The sequence below is a fragment of the Eumetopias jubatus genome, unplaced genomic scaffold (assembly GCF_037043125.1).
Source record: "Eumetopias jubatus isolate StellerSeaLion01/CBP00866 unplaced genomic scaffold, mEumJub1_p1.0 scaffold_6, whole genome shotgun sequence".
Classification (NCBI taxonomy): Eukaryota; Metazoa; Chordata; class Mammalia; order Carnivora; family Otariidae; genus Eumetopias; species Eumetopias jubatus.
Window position 1 is genome coordinate 107,323,418 of NW_028274812.1, and position 20,922 is coordinate 107,344,339.

At 58.7% G+C, this 20,922-nt stretch overlaps 1 protein-coding gene across 1 annotated transcript in view; it reads right to left on the reverse strand.

The window, feature by feature from the left end:
- Nucleotides 1–390: 390 nt before the first annotated feature.
- The window catches only part of TTBK1 (tau tubulin kinase 1), a 34,158-nt gene continuing 13,626 nt past the window's right edge, over nucleotides 391–20,922 (reverse strand). The window contains 5 exon segments of the mRNA XM_088024358.1: nucleotides 391–781; nucleotides 1,466–2,745; nucleotides 2,748–3,053; nucleotides 15,451–15,720; nucleotides 20,331–20,892. Coding sequence (XP_087880484.1) covers nucleotides 391–781; nucleotides 1,466–2,745; nucleotides 2,748–3,053; nucleotides 15,451–15,720; nucleotides 20,331–20,892 — 2,809 coding nt within the window.

Sequence of the window (20,922 nt, forward strand, 5' to 3'; positions counted from 1 at the left end):
AGCAGAGGTCCCTGGGGGAGCACGGAGAGTAGCAGCGGCCTGGCGGGGGGTGGGGCGCGGGGGGGCGTCCCCATGAGTGGAGTCCTCGGTGAAAAAGTGGCTGAGCCTTCCCCGGGGCGGAGGGTGAGCCTGCCCCACCCGAAGGGCGGCAGGGGGAGGGCAGGGGTCACGGAGAGGGGGCGGAGGACGGGGAGGCGGGCCCTCCCCCCGCAGCGCGGCGGCCCCCTCTGGCCGGGCCCGCACGCGTCCTCGCGGGTGCAGGCGGGAAGCTGGGGCCGCGGGTGGCGCGCGTCAGGCGCGTAAGGCTGTGCTGGGAGCTGTTTCAGTGTGGCCGCCTGCGGGTGGGGGGCCGGGGTGAGGGTGGGGGGCCGCGGAAAGCCGCGCGCGTCATTATCTGGCCCCGGCCCGGCCCTCCGCGACCCCCGCCCGGCCTTTGGTTGCTGCGCGCTGAGTCTGGAGTTTCCCTCTGGGTCCTTTCTTGGGGCCCCCCGGGGAGGGGGTGCCATCAGGCTGGGCCCGCGCCTGCGGGGCGCCCCGGGGCGGGGGCCCCGCGGGCCGGGCCTGGTGCGAGGGGGAGGAGCTCTCCTTGCGGGACAGGGACTGGCTCCGGGGGGACGCGTTGGGGTGGCGCGGCGCGGCGGAGGCGGAGGAGCCTGGACTGCGCGGGGCGGGGGGCCTGGTGCCGGCTGGGGCTCTCCCGGGACCCGGACCCCGGCCGGGGGGCTGTTTGGGGCGGAGGTCAGCAGCCACGGCCGACCCTGGAGGCTTCTGCAGCTGGAGCCTGCGGGACGGAGCGGGGCGCGGGGGGGGGGGGGGGCGGGCAGAAGGCAAGAGAAAAGAGGAGGGCAAAGAAACAAAAAAGGAGAGACATTTTCAGAATCACTGAGCCCTGGAGCCCTGCGTCTTCGGAGCTGGGTGAGGCTGTGGAGACCACGGCACAGGTGGGTAAACTAGGGCTGGTGCTCCATCCTCCGGGGCAGAACCTCTAGGGGCCACACGCTCCCGGGCTGCTACCTGAGAGCCTGCTGCAGGCTTTCTTGGACCTGTTTCATCTTTAAAATTCTCATGGATTTTACATTCTACTCTATCACATACCCATGTTTACACTGGTATGAATAACGTTTTCTCCCAATGACTCTGGTCTTTATCCTTTGGCTTCAAATGCCTCCTGGCACACCAGAGGCTGTGTGTGAGCCTCACTGGCCCCCATTAACCTTTCCCAAGCTTGGCCTCCCTGGCGACCCCTCTAGACATGTGCACTGTAGCCACTCCCTTGAGCCCAGTGACAGGGGTGGAACCTGAGTCAGAAGAGGTGCTTAGTTGGGGAGGTGGTGAAGAGGAGGGGTGGCCAACGGTCCCTCCTGCATCCTCACTAGGCCCTGATCTTGGCTCCGGGGAAGCTCCAGCCGGTGAGGCCTTCTGTGGTCACCCTCTGCCCACCCTAGGGCTGGCAGCCGTTTCTCACCTGCTGGTGATGGCTGTGTCGGAGGCGGGGGCAGCGCCATGGGGTCTGCCCGTGGACTGCTCCTGGGCCGCGGCGGGCGTGGGCATGCGGATGCTGATAGGGCGGGGAATCCGGCTCCGGGTGGCGGCAGCCCGCCCGACCTTCCTGGGGGCAGCGGGCTCCGAGGCAGGCGTGTCCTCCTCGGAGCCCGTGCCCGAGAGTGTCTCTGAGGCCCGGCGCTGCTCCTCGCTGGAGGAGGACGAGGCCCCAGAGGCCAGCCGCAACAGCAGGCGGCCCTGCCTCTTCTCCATCACCAGCCTCGCCAGGTCCTGCTGTGCCCGGGCCCTCTTGCCCCACCGCTCTCTGGCTGACAGGGAGCCGGAGGGTTCCGAGCCCGTGTCCTCCTCGGACAGCAGGACAGGGATCCGGCTCCTGGGGCGGGGGCCTGCCATGGCGTGGCGGCTGGGGGAGATGGTGGCCAGTTTCTCGGGGCCTGGCTCCAGCGGGGACGCTGGGGCCGGCCCGTTGGCAAGGGCTGGGCCATTGAGCAGTGAGTCTGTGGCCACCTCCAAGGGGGTGTCCCCGGGGGGGCCAGTCGGAGCACAGCTCTCCAGCCCTGCCTGGGCGATGCCATTCTCCAGGGGCACGGAGTCCCCCTCCTCCACAGCTCTCCCATCAGAGGGCGCCTCCAGGCCCAGCTCACCCCCAGCGCCCAGCTCCTCAGGCCGGGAGGCTTGTCCACCGGAAGACATGACATTGAGGTGGGTTTTCTCTGCAATGTGCACAAAGGTCCTCTCAACTTTGGTGAAGGGTGAGGAGGTGACTGCCACTCCTCCTGCCCCTGTGGTCACTGCCCCAGCCCCTGGCCCTGTCCCGGGTCCAGGGGGCTTGGGCTCAGACTTGAGGACAGAGGACAGGGTACCCGGCTCAGACACGTCCAGCTGGCTGCCAGTGGGCTGGGGCCGCTCTTGCTGAGGAGTGAGGGCAGCCAGAGTGCCCAGGTCAGGGTCGGGGGCCAGGTCGGCAGTGACAGGCGACTTCTTCATGTCGCCAGGGGAGACGAGCACCAGCGTTTTGGAGCCCTCCTCGGGCTCCAGGTCCCCGTCGGCCATGGAGGCCCGGCCCCTGGACTCCTTCTGGTCGTCAGCCAGCAGCGTGGATGGGGCACCCTCCTGACTCCGGTCCGTGCTCCTTTCACTCCCGTCACTGCTGGAGCCGCTTCGAGGCCCCAGCACCTCCCCTAGAGCCACTGCCTCCTCCCCCTCCTCCCCTTCCTCCTCCTCCCCCTCCCCCTCCTCCTCCCCTCCTCTTCCTCTTCCTCCTCCTCCTCCTCGTCTTCCTCCTCCTCCTCTTCCTCCTCTTCCTCCTCCTCTTCTTCTTCCTCCTCTTCCTCTTCCTCCTTCCCGTTAGTTTGAGGCTGAACCGTTGCCAGTGGGACCTGGGGGGTGGTGAGCAGCATGTGGGAGAAGCCCACCCTCCGGACCCTGTTGAGCAACCGAGCCCGTTCTCGGTAATCAGAGAGGTCTTTCTTGAAGTCCTGGTAGGGCAGGCTCAGAGGCACAGCTCGCGGGAGACCATTGACCTCAAACGGGGGCGCCACGGAGAACACCTGCAAGGGGCACACACAGGGACTCGCTGACATCACCCGCCCTACGGGGCCCAACGGCATGGGGACTGCACCCACAAGCCGGGAGGCCCATGTGCCCAGGCGCATGCACCAGAGTGTGTGCTCTGTGAGGATGGGCACTGGGTCTGTTTTGTCCATTGCTCTATCCCCCAAGGCCTGGAAGGGTCCCTGGCACATAGTGAGTGCTCAGGAAATCTCTGAGGAAGGAGTGTGTGCACGCTCCAGTTCCCCTGAGGTTTCTCTGTCTCCTGTCTCCCATCTCCTTCCCATCTCCCTCCCTCTCCTCCCCAGAGCAAGCTCTAGTTCAGTCAATAGAAGACAATGACAGCTGCAAGGCGTCAGAGCCACCATGTAGATCAACTCTCCCTTTGACAGAGGAGGAAACCAGGCCCAAAGAGGAGCAGCAAGCATCCGGGTCAGGACACGGCTTCTCTGCAGCCAGGGAGCTGGCCACCAGGGCCATCAGAGCCTATGCAGGACCAGGTCCAAGTTCGGCTGTTCTCCACACCCCCAAATGCAGGCTGGGCGCCCCTGGAGCTCCAGCCCCCCCTTCCCTCCTGCCCCTTCCCGGCCTGTCAGTCAGGAATTGTCTAGCCCTCTCTGAGTGTGTGTTGAGTGCACACCTCATCCGGGAATCCGCAGCCAGCTTATGAAGGGCAGTTTCTGTCCACTTGATTAAGTTTTCCCCTTCTGAAGCTTTGGGCTGAGCCCTTGGCAATGTGATGGCCTGTTCTTAGCTTTCTGGACTCCTGCCACGTCTCCCCTTAACCGCCTTCCTTCCAGACTAGAAAGGCCTGAACACCCTGTCAGGACCTCAGTGCTTGCATCTTCTCCAGCTCTGCCCTAGTCAACACACACACGCACATGCACAACTCCAGGCACCCCCCAGTGCACCAGGCCTCATCAGGGCTGACACCGCTTTGTTTCAGGTCGGGATGGTGCTGACGGCGTCCAGTGCTTTGTTGGCCTATCTGAACATGCTGGACCTTGTCTTCCTAAACACAGCCCATCCAGATCAGAAGGCCCAGAGATCTGACACCTCCAACACCTGCAGGTGCCATGCAGACTTGCAGGGAGTCCTGCTGAGTATTCTTCAACATCTGCGGCTGCTGCGTCAGCTCCAGGGGCACCGCCCTATTCTGCCTGGGGCTCTCCCAGCCACTGACCTGTTTTCTCCCGCCCGCACTGCCCACTATCCTTCTTACAGCTGCTAGAGTAATCTTCCTGAAACTTAAAGCTGATCCTATCTCTCTGCTTCAAACATGCAGTAGCCTACAGTAGCCCCCACAGTCCTCGGGGGACAGTTCCAATTCTTGGTTTGGCACATGGCAATGCTGACCCGCCCCTGTGGTCTGGCTCCTCCCTTCTGCTCTGCCCTCACTTCTAGCAGAGCCCTGGGATCCCTGCCCTGGGCACTTGCCATGCTGATGCCCCCGGCAGTTCCCTAAGTGCTCGAAGCTTCTCACACCGCTGTCTATCCCTCTGACTGGGGTCCCTGTCACTCCCTCTATTCACATGACAAATACCTGTCCTTCCTCCAGGACTGAGCTCAACCAGCCTTCCCAAAAACCTTCCTGTCCACCAGCCAAGCAGGCATCGTCACCCTCCTTCCTACTTGTTTTCCCACATCCTTCCTCTAGAGACACTTCACTGAACCACTTGAGGGCCTGGCCTTTCCTTTCCTTTCCTTTCTTTCTTTTTTTTTCTTTCTTTCTTTCTAGAAGAAGTCCTGGAATGTCTATTGTCCTGGCCACCGTGGTAGAGGCTGTGAAACTGCAGATCATGTATCGAACAAGACAGATGTGGTCCTTGTTTTCACAGAGTATAGCCGTCTCTCTATTAGGAAATGAAATGGGTTTGCGACGACATGGATGGAACTAGAGAGTATTACGCTAAGCGGAATAAGTCAGAGAAAGACAATTATCATATGATCTCCCTCATATGTGGAATTTAAGAAACAAAACAGAGGATCATAGGGGAAAGGAGGGGAAAATAAAATAAGACAAAACCAGAGAGGGAGACAAACCAAACATAAGAGACTCAATCATAGGAAACAAACTGGGCGTTGCTGGAGGGGAGGGGGTGGGTGATGGGGCAATGGAGTGATGGGCATTAAGGAGGGCACGTGATGGAATGAGAACTGGGTGTTATGTAAGACTGATGAATCACTGACTTCTACCTCTGAAACCGATAATACACTATATGTTAATTAACTGAAAAAAAAAAACCACTACATTTGACCAAAAAAGGGGGGGGAATGAAATTGGGATAATGCGCACTCCACAGAGGTTGTGATCATAAATGAGGTCAGACAAGCAATGGGTCTGGCATATAGCAGTTGCTCAATAAATGTCAGCTCCCTCCCACCCTGCTTCCCGCCCCTTTGCCCTGCTCCTCTGCTTTAGAGATCACTGCTTCCCTCTCCAGCCCCAGCAATGCCTGGACGCCACACTCATGGCAGAGAGAGTGGTGAGAAAAGGAGGGGCTCTTTCAGCTGAGGTCTCTGTGCAAACAGCCCAAAGGCGGGTGGAGGGGAAGGCAGGAGTCCCCACAGCTGAGGATCTGCCCAAGGCTGCAACTTCTCTCTTCCTCAACTGCCATGATCTTTCTCATGATCAGACCATGCAGGAGGATGTGATAAGGGTGGGGGGGTGCAAGATGGGGTAGCATCAGACCCCAGACAGGACCCTTGCCCACCCTGTCTGAGCCAGGCAGAGGACTTCCTTAGAGCTTTATCTTCTTCACATCCAGGCCGGAAGTCCCCAGTAATTGTTCTCTTTTTCTACACCCTTCATTCTTCATTCATTCATTCATTCAGCAAACATTAAGCCCTGGTTCTGTGCCAGGCCGTGTGCTGGGGCCCTCTGCCATGTTTAGTTACCAACAGTAAGGCCAAAGATGACTAGGCAGAGGTGGAGGGGGTGCCGTGAGATCCTGGGTGAGTCGTGACTGTGGTGTAGGTGCTACAGACAGACACGGAGCTCTGATCATGTCTCCCTCCCTATCCAGCTCAGAACTCACCCACCCAACACCAGATGCATCCCACCCAGCACCTCTGCCTATTTTCCTGTCCCATCTCTGACACTTTGAGTATCCCTGGCAGAACTACCTTTTTCTCTGGCCAGGCCCTGGATCTCTTTAGAAAAGCCCCATCCTCCATAGGACGGACCCTCCGCTCACAGTGTCCTTGTTAGATGATCATAGCTGGAACCCTCTCAAAGCCCTCCCCTTCTGTTACGCGGGAGGGGGAATGAGAACCGAAATCAGGCAGCAGTGACAAGGTTAGATTAGGACACAGCCTGGAGAGAAGCACGCCCACTTCACAAAGCACATCGACCAAGGTGGCTCGGAACCCCAAACTCTTTCCATCACCTCATTGGCCTCCCACCTTCCCATGCAGGGAACCCGGGACCCTGTGCCCTTTAGCAGGAAAAGCCATGAACCTCAGAGTGGGGACAGCTTTGCCCTAAGTATCACTGACAAACCCACGGGCACCTGGACCTGCTGGGTTTTCCCTTTCAGAATCCCTCCACCCCTCCCCATCTGGCTCCTTGTTGGGGAGGGCAGGCCTGGGCTCAAGGTCCTCCCTCCTCGGAGAGTGGGAAGTCCTCCTTCACCCTCTCCCAGCCTCTTCTGAATGCCCGTGCCCAGCAAATATTCAGTCATTCCCCCGGGGCCAACCTGTGCTCATTCATTCAGCCAGTGATCCTTAGATGGCCTCTGCGTGCTTGGTCCAGTAGGCTTGCAAACACCACGGGAGGGGGACACCAGTGACGCCCTCCCATTCCAGCTCAGAAGGCAACAAGTGTACTGGGTGTCAGCAAGGGGAAATCAGGGCCTGGGGGAACTCACAGCTTCCTACTCCCTTCCCAGAGCAGCGACCCTTTATGATTCAAATTTGCTTATTGTGGTTCTCCAGCTTGGCTTGGCGCAGCATTATCTGGGGGTGCTTTTTACACCCACAGAGCCCTGAGTCTTACTCCCCCTGCCCCCAGATTCTGTAGGTCCAAGAGGAGGCCCAGAAATCTCTGTTTAAAAGCTCCCTGGTGATTCTGTTGGGGTTTGGCCAAAGGCGGATGCGGTAGGGGTGAATCATAGAGGAGGGGAGGCAGGCCACTGGAGCTGAGACCCTCAGAGAGAAGGAAAGCCCTAGCCCTCCCCTTGCCTCCGCTGAGCCCAGACCCAAAGGCTGTGGCCTCACCAACTTCAGAGCCCAGCCAAGTCCATGTTTACTCCAGTCAGCAGGGAAAGTGGAGGGAGGTGGATGGACCAGCCTCTGATCTTTCCCAGCCACCCCAACCCGGCTCTCCTCAGCCTTGACTTGTCTGACACCAGTGACACCAGACACCAGGGGCGGGTTAGTCTGCATAGCCCCATTCCCCAGACAGAGTACAGAGAGCGACTCTCCTGCTTGGACCCTGGCCAAGCCCAGACACTGCACACTGCACTTAGGCCCACAGTCCCAAGGTCAAAGAAGGGGGGCTGCTGAGTGACCAAAGCTGGAGGATGGGCCCTGATCCCTTCCCCCTCCCCAGCAAGCCTCTCACAGCAGTGCGCCCCTTCCTGCTCCCTCAGCAGCCACCCCGAGCACCCTTCCCATCTCTCCTCCTCCCCAGGGGAGCCCCCAATTGCCATCATTGCCCCACAGGAAAACAGGAGAAGTCAGCAGTGCAGCCCCCTCTGCCCACCACCACCTCTCCCAGATTTCTCACCTGTCTGTCTGTCTGGGTCTGCACTCTCAAACCACATCTGCCAAGCCAGGAGCCCTCTCTCTGCTCCTCCACCCCACACCCAGGAGTGCCACCCACTCTGGCACACTGGCCATTGACAGTCATCTGGGTGGAAGGACTAAGATGACCAGAGAAGGCGGCTGTTGCGGCCCTAGGTCTTTACAGATCTTCGCACACCTGACTCCCAGATCTCAGTGTCCCCAACCCATCCTCACCTGCCCTGGGCAAGGAGCTGACAGCATGGGAACATTCTAAATGCTCCAGGGGTCAAGAAATGCAGCTGTAGCTTGCCCTTCTTCTGCCCCCACACTTACTTTAGGCCCCAAGGAGTAAAGTGTGGCCTGGGGACAGCACCCCCCCCCACCCCCAGGCTCTGCACAATCCGCTCTCTGGCTGATCCCCAGACCATTCTCCCCCAGGCCAGAGCTATCTCAGATCCCCCATCAGAACAGAGGGGCAGGGAAAGGCTCGCAGGGTCCCTTCACAGGGCTCTCTGGCTTCCTGGCCTCTTTCCCACCACGCGCACTTGTACACACACACACACACACACACACACACACACACACACACACACCACACACACACACGGCTTCAATAGAGATCCACAGAGAACAGATCTAGGTGCCCACCACCCTACTTCCCATCCCTCCTCCAGCAAGTTGGCAATTTGGAGTCGGGACCCCAGACACAAGGGTCCCCGCCCTCCGCCCATAGAGTGGTGGGTTAGGAAGAAGGATGAAAAGAAAGCAGGCGAGGCGCTGGTTCCTGGAAGGCGTCTTTAATCAGGATTTGGTAGTACACAAGCTCTCCGGATTGTCTGCATTAACATACAGGGACTTAAAAAGGCACAAGATCCCTCGCACAGCGACGCGTGACGGCGGGGCGCCCCCACCCCCGCCCGTGCGCGGCCGTGTGCGCGTGGGTGCGTGTCCGTGTCCCACCCCCGTGGCGGCGCCGCGCGTGTGCGTGTCGGTTTCAAGTGTTGGATTTGTACAGTACTCGCAGTCTAGGGGCGGGGGCTCAGTGCATGCTTTCCCACCCGGGCCCAGGGCCCCCTGACGCCGCTATGTACACTGAGGACGCACCCCGGAGAGAGAGAGGAAGAAAAAAAAAAGCGTCCCGTGTGTGTGTGTGTGTGTGTGGTTTTGAGTTTTTCGTGCATGCTTACGCTGGCCGGGGTCGGGGGATAGTGCAAGCTTATAATACAGTATTATTGCAGTACAAAAAGGGGAGGGGTATGATGGGGGGAAGTTTAGGAATAAACTGGCTGGAATTCGGGACTTCCGGAAGGGTCCTCTCCCCAACCCCCTTCCCATTCCTCGCTCCCCTCCCCACCACGATTAGGAAGCGTCTCCCCACGCTGGGAGGGGATCGTCGGGTCCCTGGAAGGAAGGGGCTCAGCTGAGCCCCGGCTGAGCTTCCCCCCCCACCAGTCCCACCTCTCAGGGGGCAGGGGCCAGCCCTCTCCTTGCTAATACTGTCAAACATTAGGGCCCCCAACCCCGCCTGCTCCCCCACGGAAGCCCCTCCAATGAGGGGGGGAGGGGTCGACGGAGCAAGTGCAAAGGAAGCAGATGTTGGTCCCTGAGTTTTATTTTTGGGGGTTGGGGAGGGAGAAGAGCTAGAAGTGGGGGCGTGTTTGGGGACCCCCAGGGCCCTCAGTCGTGGAGTGGGGTGGGGCAGGAGACACGGACGTAGAGGCAAGGGCAAAAAGGGGGTGTTGGGTCGCTCTGAGAGACCTAGCTAGGCTCAAAGCTTGGCTCCCCCTCAACTCTGGGCTCTTTGGCATCCAATTGCAAGGCCAATTATGGGGGCGGGGGGAGGCTGTGGACGGTGAGGTAACACGGATGGGGGTAGGGTGACGGGGGCCCTTCGAGCCGGGAGAACCCGCCAGCTCCCTTCCCAGCCCCTTGTCTGCACCCCGGCCCAGGAAGGACTGAGGGGCGAGCCCCAGGCCGCGAGCCCGAGGAGGGGAAAGCAAACACAAAGTTGGCGCGAGGGCGGGGCGGCAGGGGGGCTAACCCAGGAGCGGGGTGGGAGGGGAACACTTTAGCAGCAGGCAGCTCGGCGGGGGCGCGCGCGGAGGCGGGGCGGGGGGCGGGGCTCGGAGGCCGGCCGGTACCCTGGTCGCGCGCGTAGCAGCGAGTTAAAAGGACGGACCGTACATTCGTGGCGCGCGGGCCGCGGGGGCAGGCGTGTGGGGGCGGGTCCCGGGGGCGGGAACGGAGTGGAAATGGTGGTTGGGGTCCTGTTACAGGAGAGTTAGAAACCTGCGAGAGGTGCCCGGAAACGCGATCTTTGTGCTCTCCCAGCTGGGGGCTGCTAGTTTGCTGTCCGGAGAGTGGATGAAACGTGCGCGCAGCTATGGACTGTGTGTGTGCGTGTGCGTGAGGGCCAATTAGTCGTGGCAAGGTGAACCCCTCCCCCGCACCCGCAAAGCCTGTGCAAGTAGAAGGGAGGGTAAGTGGTGGGACTGACGGCGGAGCCAAGCGCTAGGAGAGGTCCAGGAAGGTTCCCATAGGCCTTTGGGTTTCGTTGCCCCTCCTCCCCCACTGCTTCTCAACTCTACTTGGGGACGGGGCCCATTCCGGCTCCGGGAAACCCTGAGCTGGGAAGCCGACTGGGTGGTATGGAGAACCGCTGGGGATATTTGAGGAATGTGGTCCTCAGGCTGGGAGCCTCTCCCTTAGGGAGAAGGATGCTTTAAAAATTTCAGAGGCTGACCCACTAGTCCCAGGGGACACTTCTCTCCCTAATGGGAATAATGCAAACTTTGGGGACATGCCCCCCAACTTAAGGAGAGTGATTTGCCACACTCCTTGTTACCAAGGACTGCCTATGGGGTGGGCTGATTCCTGCCCTTTGGGTTGGAATCTCAGTGGAGTTTGGGGTAGGGTGGGTGATGTTCAGGCCCTCCTTAGGGGTCTATATGCTTCCATCCTCAGGTACCAAAGCAACCCAAAGACAGCAGAGGATATTCCATCCTCCCACCGCCAGGGGTCCCTACACACTCTTCAGCATGGTCTCCCCTGGCCACTCAATATAGACACATTTGCCACAGCTTCTCTGGCGTCCAGTGGCCCAAGCTCCCCCCACCACTGCCTGGACAGACAGCACCACCCCTCCCCAGAAAAAGGGACCTAGGCAGGGCAGAGGAGAGAAAAGGAGGGTCCTGGGACCCTCTACAGAGAGGAGGAACCCTACCTTTTCCTGGGATTGAAGGGGTCTGGCCCACCCCTCTTGGCTGGGGAAGCAAGGGTTAATGCACCAGCATGGCTCAAAGGTGCCATCATTCCCCCACGTGCTGGGCAAGGCTGTGCCCATTTTCCCCAAAACTGGAAACGCAGAGGGAGATTGATGGGTTCAGGATGCTAGTGGTTGGGATGAGTGTTGAGTGGTTATTGCTGTGACCCAAGCTGCCTTGAGTGCGTGGGGGTGTCTATTGATTACTGAGAATTCACTAGAGCATTTTTTACTGACCCAGGGTCCTGTGCTGTCAGAGAAAATACCGGTCCTGCCAGGAGGACCCCACTCACCACAAACAAGTCCACCGGCCCGCACACACATTCAGGAACACAAACCATGAGGTCACCGACACGTACACAAAGCACACACCACACATCCCCACTGGCCGTGAGCTGCTGCCTCTAAGAAGCCCACCTGATTTGAGTTCCCAGGAAGAACACCATCCCCCTTGAAGTGCTGCAGCCTTGGATGGGAGAAGGGGGTGGGGATTCCTTAGGCTCACAGAGGTTGCAAACTGAGTTCAGAGTCTCTACTCTTAAGCCAGTTTTGTTTGGCTCAGAGTGATATTTCTTTAAAAAGTTGTTTTTTAAAATTTGATGCCAATAATTAAAAATTGTGAGATTTCACATAAAAATTGGAAGATAGTGGCCACAGTTGGCTGAGCTGAGGATGGGGGGAGTGCGTCTCCCATTGACCACAGTCCCCAAACCAGGCCACTCTTTGACATGGCTTGGTCCCTGCTGTGGTGTGAGTTGGTGACACTGGGCTCAAGTCCCCATGGCCAGTGCTCACCCATGCCAGTACCTGCCCTATCTGTGAGCGCGAAGCCCAGGACCACCCCACCCCCCACCACCAATACCTTGAGTTCATGGTTCTGAGCACCTGCCTTCTCACTGTAGCTCTTCCTCCACCCACTGAATCTCCAGAGCTGTTCTGGGGTGCTTGGGATGGAGAGGGTGGGGTCTCTGGAGAGATAGGGTGGGCCACTTCAACCAACCCTGGTACTCTGGAGTGACCCCCCCACCCCCCACCATCCCACACCGAGGTGGAAATGGAGAAGGAAGGAGAGTCTGGTTCCGAGACAACTCCTTCCTTTCGGATAGAGTGAGGAGGGGCCAAGCAGAAAGGACAGGAAATAGATCACTACACAGACTAAAAGGCTCTAAAACTCCTATCAAACAAGACTTCAGTTATTCGGCATTGGCAGGTGTTTTTATGTTTTTGTAAATGAAATATTCTGATTAATCCATTAAATGCAGATAATACTGGAATCGACCTCATAGGCTATTATGAGGGTTAAATGAGTTAATTTTGTAAAGTGCTCAGATCACTGCCTGGCACATAATTAGCACTGTGTGCCAGTGACCGTTTAATAAAATAATAAATTAATAATCGGAAGCCACCACTATATGCAGGGCATGACTATAAAGTACAAAAACACCATTTTCAAAGTACAACAAAGAGTGCTGCGTCTATCATTTCTTGAAACATTCTGACCTCCCCTTTGGGAAACCCTTCAGGGAAAGAGCCTGACAACACTGCAGACTCACAACTTCCTTACCCAACCTGGGACCTAGAGACAAGGAACTTACTCCAAACCATGCACAGCTCTGCCGAGCTGCACGTGAACTTGACCCAACACACATGGCTTCAAATGGCCTTCGCTATTTCCAGAAATCGGGGCCACCCTCAAAAGATAATCATGTTACCAAGATCCCCTCCTGTTGGCTCAGAGCTTTATGGCTTACAAGATGCTCTCCCGCCACCACAGAGGGTATGCAAAAGGATGTCCCTCAAAGGACAAAATATCTGAATCATGATCTTAATTTAAAGGACACACCCTCTCCCACAGGTATCAGTTTTGGGGTGTGTGTGTTTGTGTCTGTATCTCTGTGAAAATTCAGCCAGTTTTGGAATGCTTAACAGGATTCCCCACCTCCAAAGGCTTTGGAAATAGAAATAGTATTTAATGCTAAAACAAGGCTGAAGCTAGTGCCATCATCTTTGATAAGTCACAAGGCACTTTGGGATCTTAGAGTACCTCAGGGCTCTGGTCACTGAGTGGGAGCCGTGCTCAGGTAGTGGAACCCTCCGAAAGGGAATGCCGGATAACCGAGTACTTGGTTTCACCTAACCCCAGATAGCATGGGTCCTGCCCCCACCCCACGGCTGCTGACTTTTGGAGCTGCTGGTGGACAGACTCCCCTTCACTTCATCCCCTGCCACTCGCTGGGGAGGATGGGAAGAGGGCCAGAGGGGAGGGGGGAGACAAGGGGGCAGTGCCAGAATTCGGTAGGCTCGGGAGTGGGGCTACTGTTCTTCCCACCCCCTAACCTTTGTGCTTTGTGTTTTCTGTCCTTTCTTTTCAAAGTGTCTACCCTGACCCCTCCTCTACCCTCTGCCAGAGCAGGATGCAGAGCCACCCAGAACAGACTGGAGGCAACAGAGGCTTGACCTAGGGGAGGCTCAAAAGTGAGCAGCTAGGATGAGGTGGGGGTGGGGCACAAGTACTAGGGCACAAATCTGGCTTTCATTCCTAGATGAGGAAGGTGCTCTTGGCCCAGACATCCTCCAAAAAGTACAGATTTTGAAGAAAAGAATGTAGTGAGTGTGGGCATAGCTCATGTGAGTGAGCTATACACAGTGCCAGCCATCCATGAGGACATTTCAGCCGAATAGCACTGCCCACCCACTTATGACCTCCCCAAGCTGAGGCAAGGACCCTGAGGCCTCCACTCCAACCAGAGAAAGCTGGGGAGTTGAAGGGAGTTGAGTTGGTAAGGAAGAAGAGTCAAAGGGAAAAGGCAGTAGAGAGAGGAGCCAAGATGAGAGTAGGTACATAGGAAACTACCAAGGACTGCACAAATATTTTTCTGACTCCCTGACACACACAAGTATGCCCTCACATACACCCACACACATAGGACTGCAACACTGCAAATTCAGTGGTGTCATTCACACTGGGGTCAATGTAAATTGTCCTCCCCGGAATTGTGCAGTGCACAGCCTGAGCATCTATCCATGGCAGCCCTGCCACATGCACAAATGCTCATATATAAGCACACTCATACTCACAAGCGTACATGCATGCACACAAGCATATACGCAGATACGGTCCCACTGCAATAAATATTTTGCAAGCCTTCAGGCCTCATCCCTTCTTTCCCTTTCTGTAGAGGCACTACCCTTCCTGGCACCCTCTTCACTACTACTCCATTGCCCAGGGAAACAGAGGTGCTGGCTGACAGGGGCAGGAATGAGGAAAGGGAACCTTGGAGGTCCCTGCAGTGACAGGCTGGGGGCTGAGAAATGAGCAGAAAGGACATTGCGATCTGGCATCCTGACCCCTCACCCATCTCTATATCGCTGGCTGATCTGCCTACCCTGTTCTCTGTCTTCACCATGGCCCCTGGGGGCCAACTGGCTTGGCTGAGCACCTACAGGAAGGAGTCACCCTCTAAGGGGGCCCTGGTGGGGCTGCTGCTGTCTGGGATTTGTCCTGAGCTCACAGGTTCTACCTCATCCTTAATAACCTACTCTCTCTGCTACAGCTTCTAGACTGGGTCCCCTCACCCCTAGGCTCCAGCTTCCTCTGAGGGGCAAATGCCAGGCACCCGTTCATCCATCCTCAGCTCCTAAGGAGCTGGGCCAGGCCACCAAACCCAGCAGCGGGTGATGGCATATATGCCTTGGGTGAAGGGCAGCCTAGTAGACTGAGCTCCAGGCCTCCTGGGTCAGATGGGGGAGGCAGGAGCTCTGTCCTCTGTGACAGTGGCATGCGGTAGGCTCACTGGGTCACAGGACTGCTCCCTCCCCTCCCCCCACATCACTGAGTATGGAGGCACTCCCTACCAAACCCCAGACCCGGCTGACCAGGCCCACATCTCGTACACAGGGGCACATGCCTCGCCCCACGCAGATAGACAGACATACCCCAGGAGGGTCTCCGTCTTCTGCCACCCATCCTCAGGGGTGAACCAGGCCCCACCATGCCAAGAAATCACAGATTAAACAGAATCAACTCCATGCCAGACTGACTCTGACCCAGCATGCCTTATCTCCCTGATGCCTTGCTTTCCACTGGACTCTGGACCCATGGGTGGCTCCAGCCGGGAGTCCCTGTCCTGTCCCTGAAGCGGCACTGACAGCCCCACCCACCCCCCTGCACCATTTGGCTGGCACCAAGCAAAGGGAGACGTGGGGGTGGGGTGGGCATTACAGTACCTTGGGCCAACGTTATAGGGGCTGTATTGCATGGTGGGGTGGGATGGGGTGTGTGAGTGTGTGATTATTGCGTCCTGGGAAGGAAACATGGTCTCTGCCTGCTCCCCACCCCCCCCACCTGCCCCCTCCAGGAGGGGGGGGAGCCCAGCCTAGGTCTTGTGGGTGAAGCGGGCCCACACCTGCTGCAGCTGGGACCGCGAGATGCGGAGCACCGAGGGCACGAGTCTGTGGTTGCCGGCGGCGAGGGGCGCGTGGCGCCGGTGGGGCGCCCGCACGGGGCTGCTCTCCGCCGAGCGGCTGCGCTGAATGAGGGAACCGGAGGAGCCGCCGCCGCCAGGGTGAGGGTAATGCTCGGTCTCCAGCGTGGAGGAGGAGAACACGGAGGACGCCAGTCGTCGCAGAGGGCTGTACCGCGGGAGGGAGTGCCCCGAGAGTCTGTCCTCCTCCAACTGAAAGAGACCAAGAGAGTGGAGGGAAAAGAGGCGTCAGGCACAGACTCGACAGCTCCGTGTCGGGGGCCACCCACCGCTCACAGCCCCTGCGGCACTGGCGTCCCGGGCGGGGGGGGGGGGAGGGGGTTAGGGTCGGGCACGTGGAGGGGTGCACGCCGCCCCATCCGGCCTCAGAACCCGGACTCCGGCCGCCAGTTCCCTTCCCAGTCCTCCTCCTGTCTGGCACTCCTCACACCATGGTCTCCTTGCGGAGACCTTGGTCGCTCACCTCCCCTGGGCAGCCTTCCAGCCTGAGCCCTTCCCAGCTCAGAGTTCCCTCTGGGCTGAGGAATCCTCCCCGGCAGGAAGGCCCTTCTGCAACTGCTACCTGCCATCTGCCTCCCCAGCTGTTCTCCCGACTCCTGGGGGGGGGGGGAGGGGCAGGAGAACATTCCCTGCACACCCTCTGCCCCCATCACGGGGGGGGGGGGGGGGGGGGCAAGGGCTGCACAGAAGGGTAGGACTCTGGAGTCCAGCTACTCATATTTGCGTCCCAACTCCACCGCTTACTACCCGGGTGACCTCAAGCAAGTCACTTCTCATGCCTCAGCTTCCTCACCTGTAAAATGGGGGCAGCAGCCTTTCCCAGCTCATAGGGTTGTTATAAGGATTAGATGTTATGATGGGCACAACACTTAGGACTGCCGTGGAGTAAATGCTCTGTCATGTGAGCTGTCTGATTATCGTTTAAGTCACTCCTGAGAGTGAGGGGAGGAATAGAGGAGTGGGAGGGGGGAGGGGCAAACTGAAACCATTTCTCCAAAGTGACTTTTTCCTTGTCCTCTCCCAGCCCAGCCACAAGGCAGCCGCTGGGAGGGCCTCGGCCGCATCACAGACATCAGGAAGAATCCTGTCTGTGCCCTCCTGCCCTCATACCCTCAGAGAGAAAAGGGAAAGTGGGCCTGTGCGTTCCAGGTCTGTGGGGATGGAAATGGTGGCCTGGGTGTCACCAGACCTTTCCTACCCTGACCCCTAGGTCTTCCTGTGCCTGAAGCCAGTTTAAATAACTTTTGGTGGGGCCTGAGGATGGGCTGGGCCAGCTGCCAGAGAGCTGAAGAGGAGGGGGCCCAGGACACTCAGCTCCAGTGTCCCCTTGTAGATGTCAAATGGGGGCAGAGGGAGCCAACGTGGAACCTCCAGCAAAGAGGGGAGGAGAGAGAAGATTCTATAGGATTGTCTTTGCCCCCACCCTGCTTTTCCTTCCCCTTCTCTTTGGCCAGGTCTAGAATCCTTCCGAGGTAGTCCCAGCTGCACTGAGGAACAGGGGTCTGAGACCCTCTGTCCAAGAAACAGGCGTACCAACAGCCGCCCACAGCTCCTCCCACAGCACATGTGCGTGGCTTGAGTTTTAACACCCCAGCCAGAGTTTGGTCAGTTTCCGGGGGGACTTAATCCCAGCATGCTCCTGCCCCTTCACTTGCCTCCCACGCCCAGCTGAACTACCACCTTTGCGAGACCACCCAGCTTCCCAGGCAGGCTCCCTATTTCTAGCAAAGATCTACCTTACGGCCCTTGACGATAAACATCCATGTCCACACCTTGGCAACCCCACCCCACCTCTATGAGCTCCGAAAGGGCAGGACTGCGAAGCCTTGTTCATCTTTGTCCCCCTGCCCCCAGCACACTGCCCGGCACGTGGCAGAGAAACGTTCTAGTGGCTGCCAAGCAAATGTCCACGTACTCAGAGAATGCTGACCTGCTGTGTTATCAGCCAGAGACAACCGGCAAAGGACGGCAAACATCCTTCCCCTAAATCACACCTTCTGTCTGCTGCCTTCCCCTCTGCCTTAGCTCTCCAGCCACTTCTAATTTGCACCTTCAGTTCCTTGGGGAAGAAAGTGAGGTATGTGTAAAGAAAAAGTTTAAAGTATCATGGCATTCACACCAAAGAACAATAGATGCTCTAAAATTGTGCCTTGTTCCACATTATCCTTGTTCCTGCTCCCCATGGGGGTGGGGGGCAGATGACAGCGTTTCAAGGGCTCATATCTTTAAGGATCACGGTTATGAGGAAGTTCACACATCAGACGCTGAGCAGAGCAAGCGAGATCTAGGAGGGGATTCCCTGTAGAAAGGTGGCAGGGTGGGGAGTCCGAAAACGGTGAGGCCAGGCAGTGGCCAGGTTTGGGAGCCCCCACATCGGCTGAGATCAGCACTCCCTCCACACCAAAGAAAGAAGGAACAAATGCGCCAGTCCCTTTCTCCATCTTCCTCTGCCCTTGACAAGGAAGGTCGCTGCTTCATCTGTACTGTGCTGTACCGAAATGCTCGGTATTGTCACTCCCCGTGTGCTCACACTCACATACACACACACAGGCCGCCGTGCACACTGCTGTGCCCAAGGCACACCTGCTGACATGGCCCAGCCAGGGGCGCACACACGTGCGCATGCAACCCCCCCACGCACTGGGGCTCCCTCTGGCCTGTGTTTGCTCCTCTCCTAAACACACAGGCCTCAGGCAGCGCTCACCCAGCTCTACCTCTGGCCCACTGGCGACCCTGGGCTAAAGGCTTAGCTCCTCCCAGCCTCGGTTTCCTTACCTTTTAAGGGGGGGTGGTTGCCTTATTCACGTTACTGTTGTAAGGAAGACACACGTGACGTGTGGAGGTGCTGAGAGAGTGCAGCTCTGGTTGCTATCCCTGGAATTACGGCTCTGATCCTTCTCAGCCCTCCAGCTTTGTCATCCCCATCCCCGCCTCCAGGGTTCTCTGCGCTCCCACAGAGGGTCTGCACGCTGCGTAGACACACCACTGTGTGCACACACCCACACCCGTGTGCCCTCCTGAGCTACGCGGACACAGAAACACACGCACACAGCTGAAGAAGGCTAACCGACTTCGCTGCTATGTGCTCTGGGGAAACCAAGGCCCACCAACACCTAACACGCCCTCCAGACACAGGCAACTCACCGCCTGCCCACAGCACAAGCAGGACCTGAGCCCAAGACTGAGACTGTACAAGAGGCCCGTGCCCACTTCTCTGACTCTCTCTCCTTCCCCCCTTGGCTGCAAGTCCCCCCTGTAAGGACGTTTCCCAGGACCCGGGAGGAATCTGAAGGTGAGGAAAACCTCCCAGATAGCTCAGCTCCGTTTCTGAGACCCAACTGGCCTGCAGTCATCAGCAGGGGACCAGCAGATGGCCCAGGTCCGGAGCCTCGGCCGCCTGACTTGGATTCTGGGCTGTCTCTCTACCCTACACCACCTCTGTCAGTCTCCCCTCCTAGACTCTGCACTTGCTGTGGGTGCATATGACCTCTGATGCCTCTGGTATCCGGCATAGGCTAGACGCTCAGCAAGTGTGGAAAGACTAGGTACGGAACAGATGAATGAATGCAGGAAAACATGAGAGAGGAGCGAAACAGATCTTGCTTTCTCTCCGGTGCTGGCCCTGCTGGGAACAAGGACCCCAATCCAGTTATGCCGGCCCAACCCTGCCCTGGCTGAACCTCCAACTCAGGTTGGCTAGGACCTCTCTGGGTGCCGTAATTCCAGAGTTCCCAATTTCCGAGTCCCCAGTTTTCCAGAGACCGCGGCACGGCTAGGATGCACACCCCTGAGGATCACAGCTCAGAGGCCCCTCTTTTCTAGACAAGGGGATGGAGCCTAAACAGCCCCGCCTGGGGCTGCCCTTCTCCAAGGCACCCGCGTGCTCCCAGGCCAGGCCTCCCAATCTGCGCATGCAGCAGATTGATCTGACCCTGGCCCTGAACCAGAGCCACCTGGCACATGCCCCTGACGTGGGGTGACTGAGTGGAACGCGGCACAGCCCCAGAGCCCTCCAGCGTCACCTCCTTGGCTCTCCCCGGCCCTTCTAAGGGGCCTTGCTCCCTTCAAAACCACTCAGCGATGTCACCGCTGTCCACGCAGAACTCTCAGCATTGGCCGAGAACCCCCTGCTCACAGCCCCTCAGTCCTCTCCCCCACACCTCTTGGTTCCGCCCACCCTGCCCCACATCCAGAGCCCCCGCCCTGGTCCCAGCCACCAGGGTGCTCTCCTGCTGGCGCCTGCCATGGGGACTTCCTGCTTATAGTTCTGGGCCCTTTCTTCCGTTTTCACCCAGTAGCCAGAGGGATCATTCAAGAGCACCGATGGGATCATGGCACACCCCTGTTTAAAAGCCTTGGGTGGCTCACCGAGCCTTCAGAATCAAACCCTAACCCATTAGCTTCTCCCCAAGGCCCTCCGGGACAGGGCCGGGGACCTGCCTCGCAGCCTCATCTGCTCTGCAACATGCCATCAGGGCAGCGCTTTCTCACTGTTAGCCCCGGGCCTTTGCACACACGGTCCCCTTGGCCCCGGAGGCCTTTCTCCTGCTTTGTCACCTGGCTGACGCTGCTCATCGTGCAAGACTCAACTGAGAACTTGGAGGGCGCTTCCTCTGGGAAGCTCTGACTGCCCCCGGAAGCATGGTTTTGGACCTTTAAACCTGTCTACCTTCATCTCAGCGTGCAACTGTTGGGCGCTAGTCAGCAGCCCCCATGGAGCCCGCGGGGAGCCCACGGGGGGCACTCCAGGCAAAAACGATGGGCATCCACGGGTGGGGGGTGGGGTGCAAGCCCAGCCTTACCTGTCTCTGCGGGCCTGTGGGATCCGACTCTCTCCGTCGAGGGCGGGGTCCCGAGTGCAGGGGCGAGTGGGAAGGGCTGCCGGGCGTGGGGGGCTGCGACGTCTCTGACCGGCCTTCGGCCTGGCTCAGCGGGGGTGGGAGGGGCTGGAATGGAGTTTGCCGAGGGTCCTCCTCGGCCAGTGTCTGCATGCCCCGGCCCCGGGGCCTGACGCTAGGCTCCGCCCCCGGCCGCCGCCGCTCCTCGCCCTCCTCAGGCAGTGGCCGCAGCTCCTCAGGCTCCTCGTCCGTGGTGCCCGACGTGCTGGGCTCGGCCCCCGGGGGGAAGTCCTTGAGCTCTGTCTCCTTGTCAATGATGACCCACTCCTTGCTGTCAAAGTCCTCCTCCTCAGCCAGCGGCACGGAGCGGAAGGCGTTGCTGAGGGCCTCCTGTTCCACGGAGGCCGACACGTCCATGCGGCCGCTGGCCTGCCGGTCGGGGTGGCCCGTGTCCACTGACAGCATCTGGGCCGGCTGCGAGGAGCAGGCCTGGCGCGAGGGGGAGCCGGGCAGATCCATTCGTGACCTGCAAAGCCACCCCGAGTGAGGCTCAGTG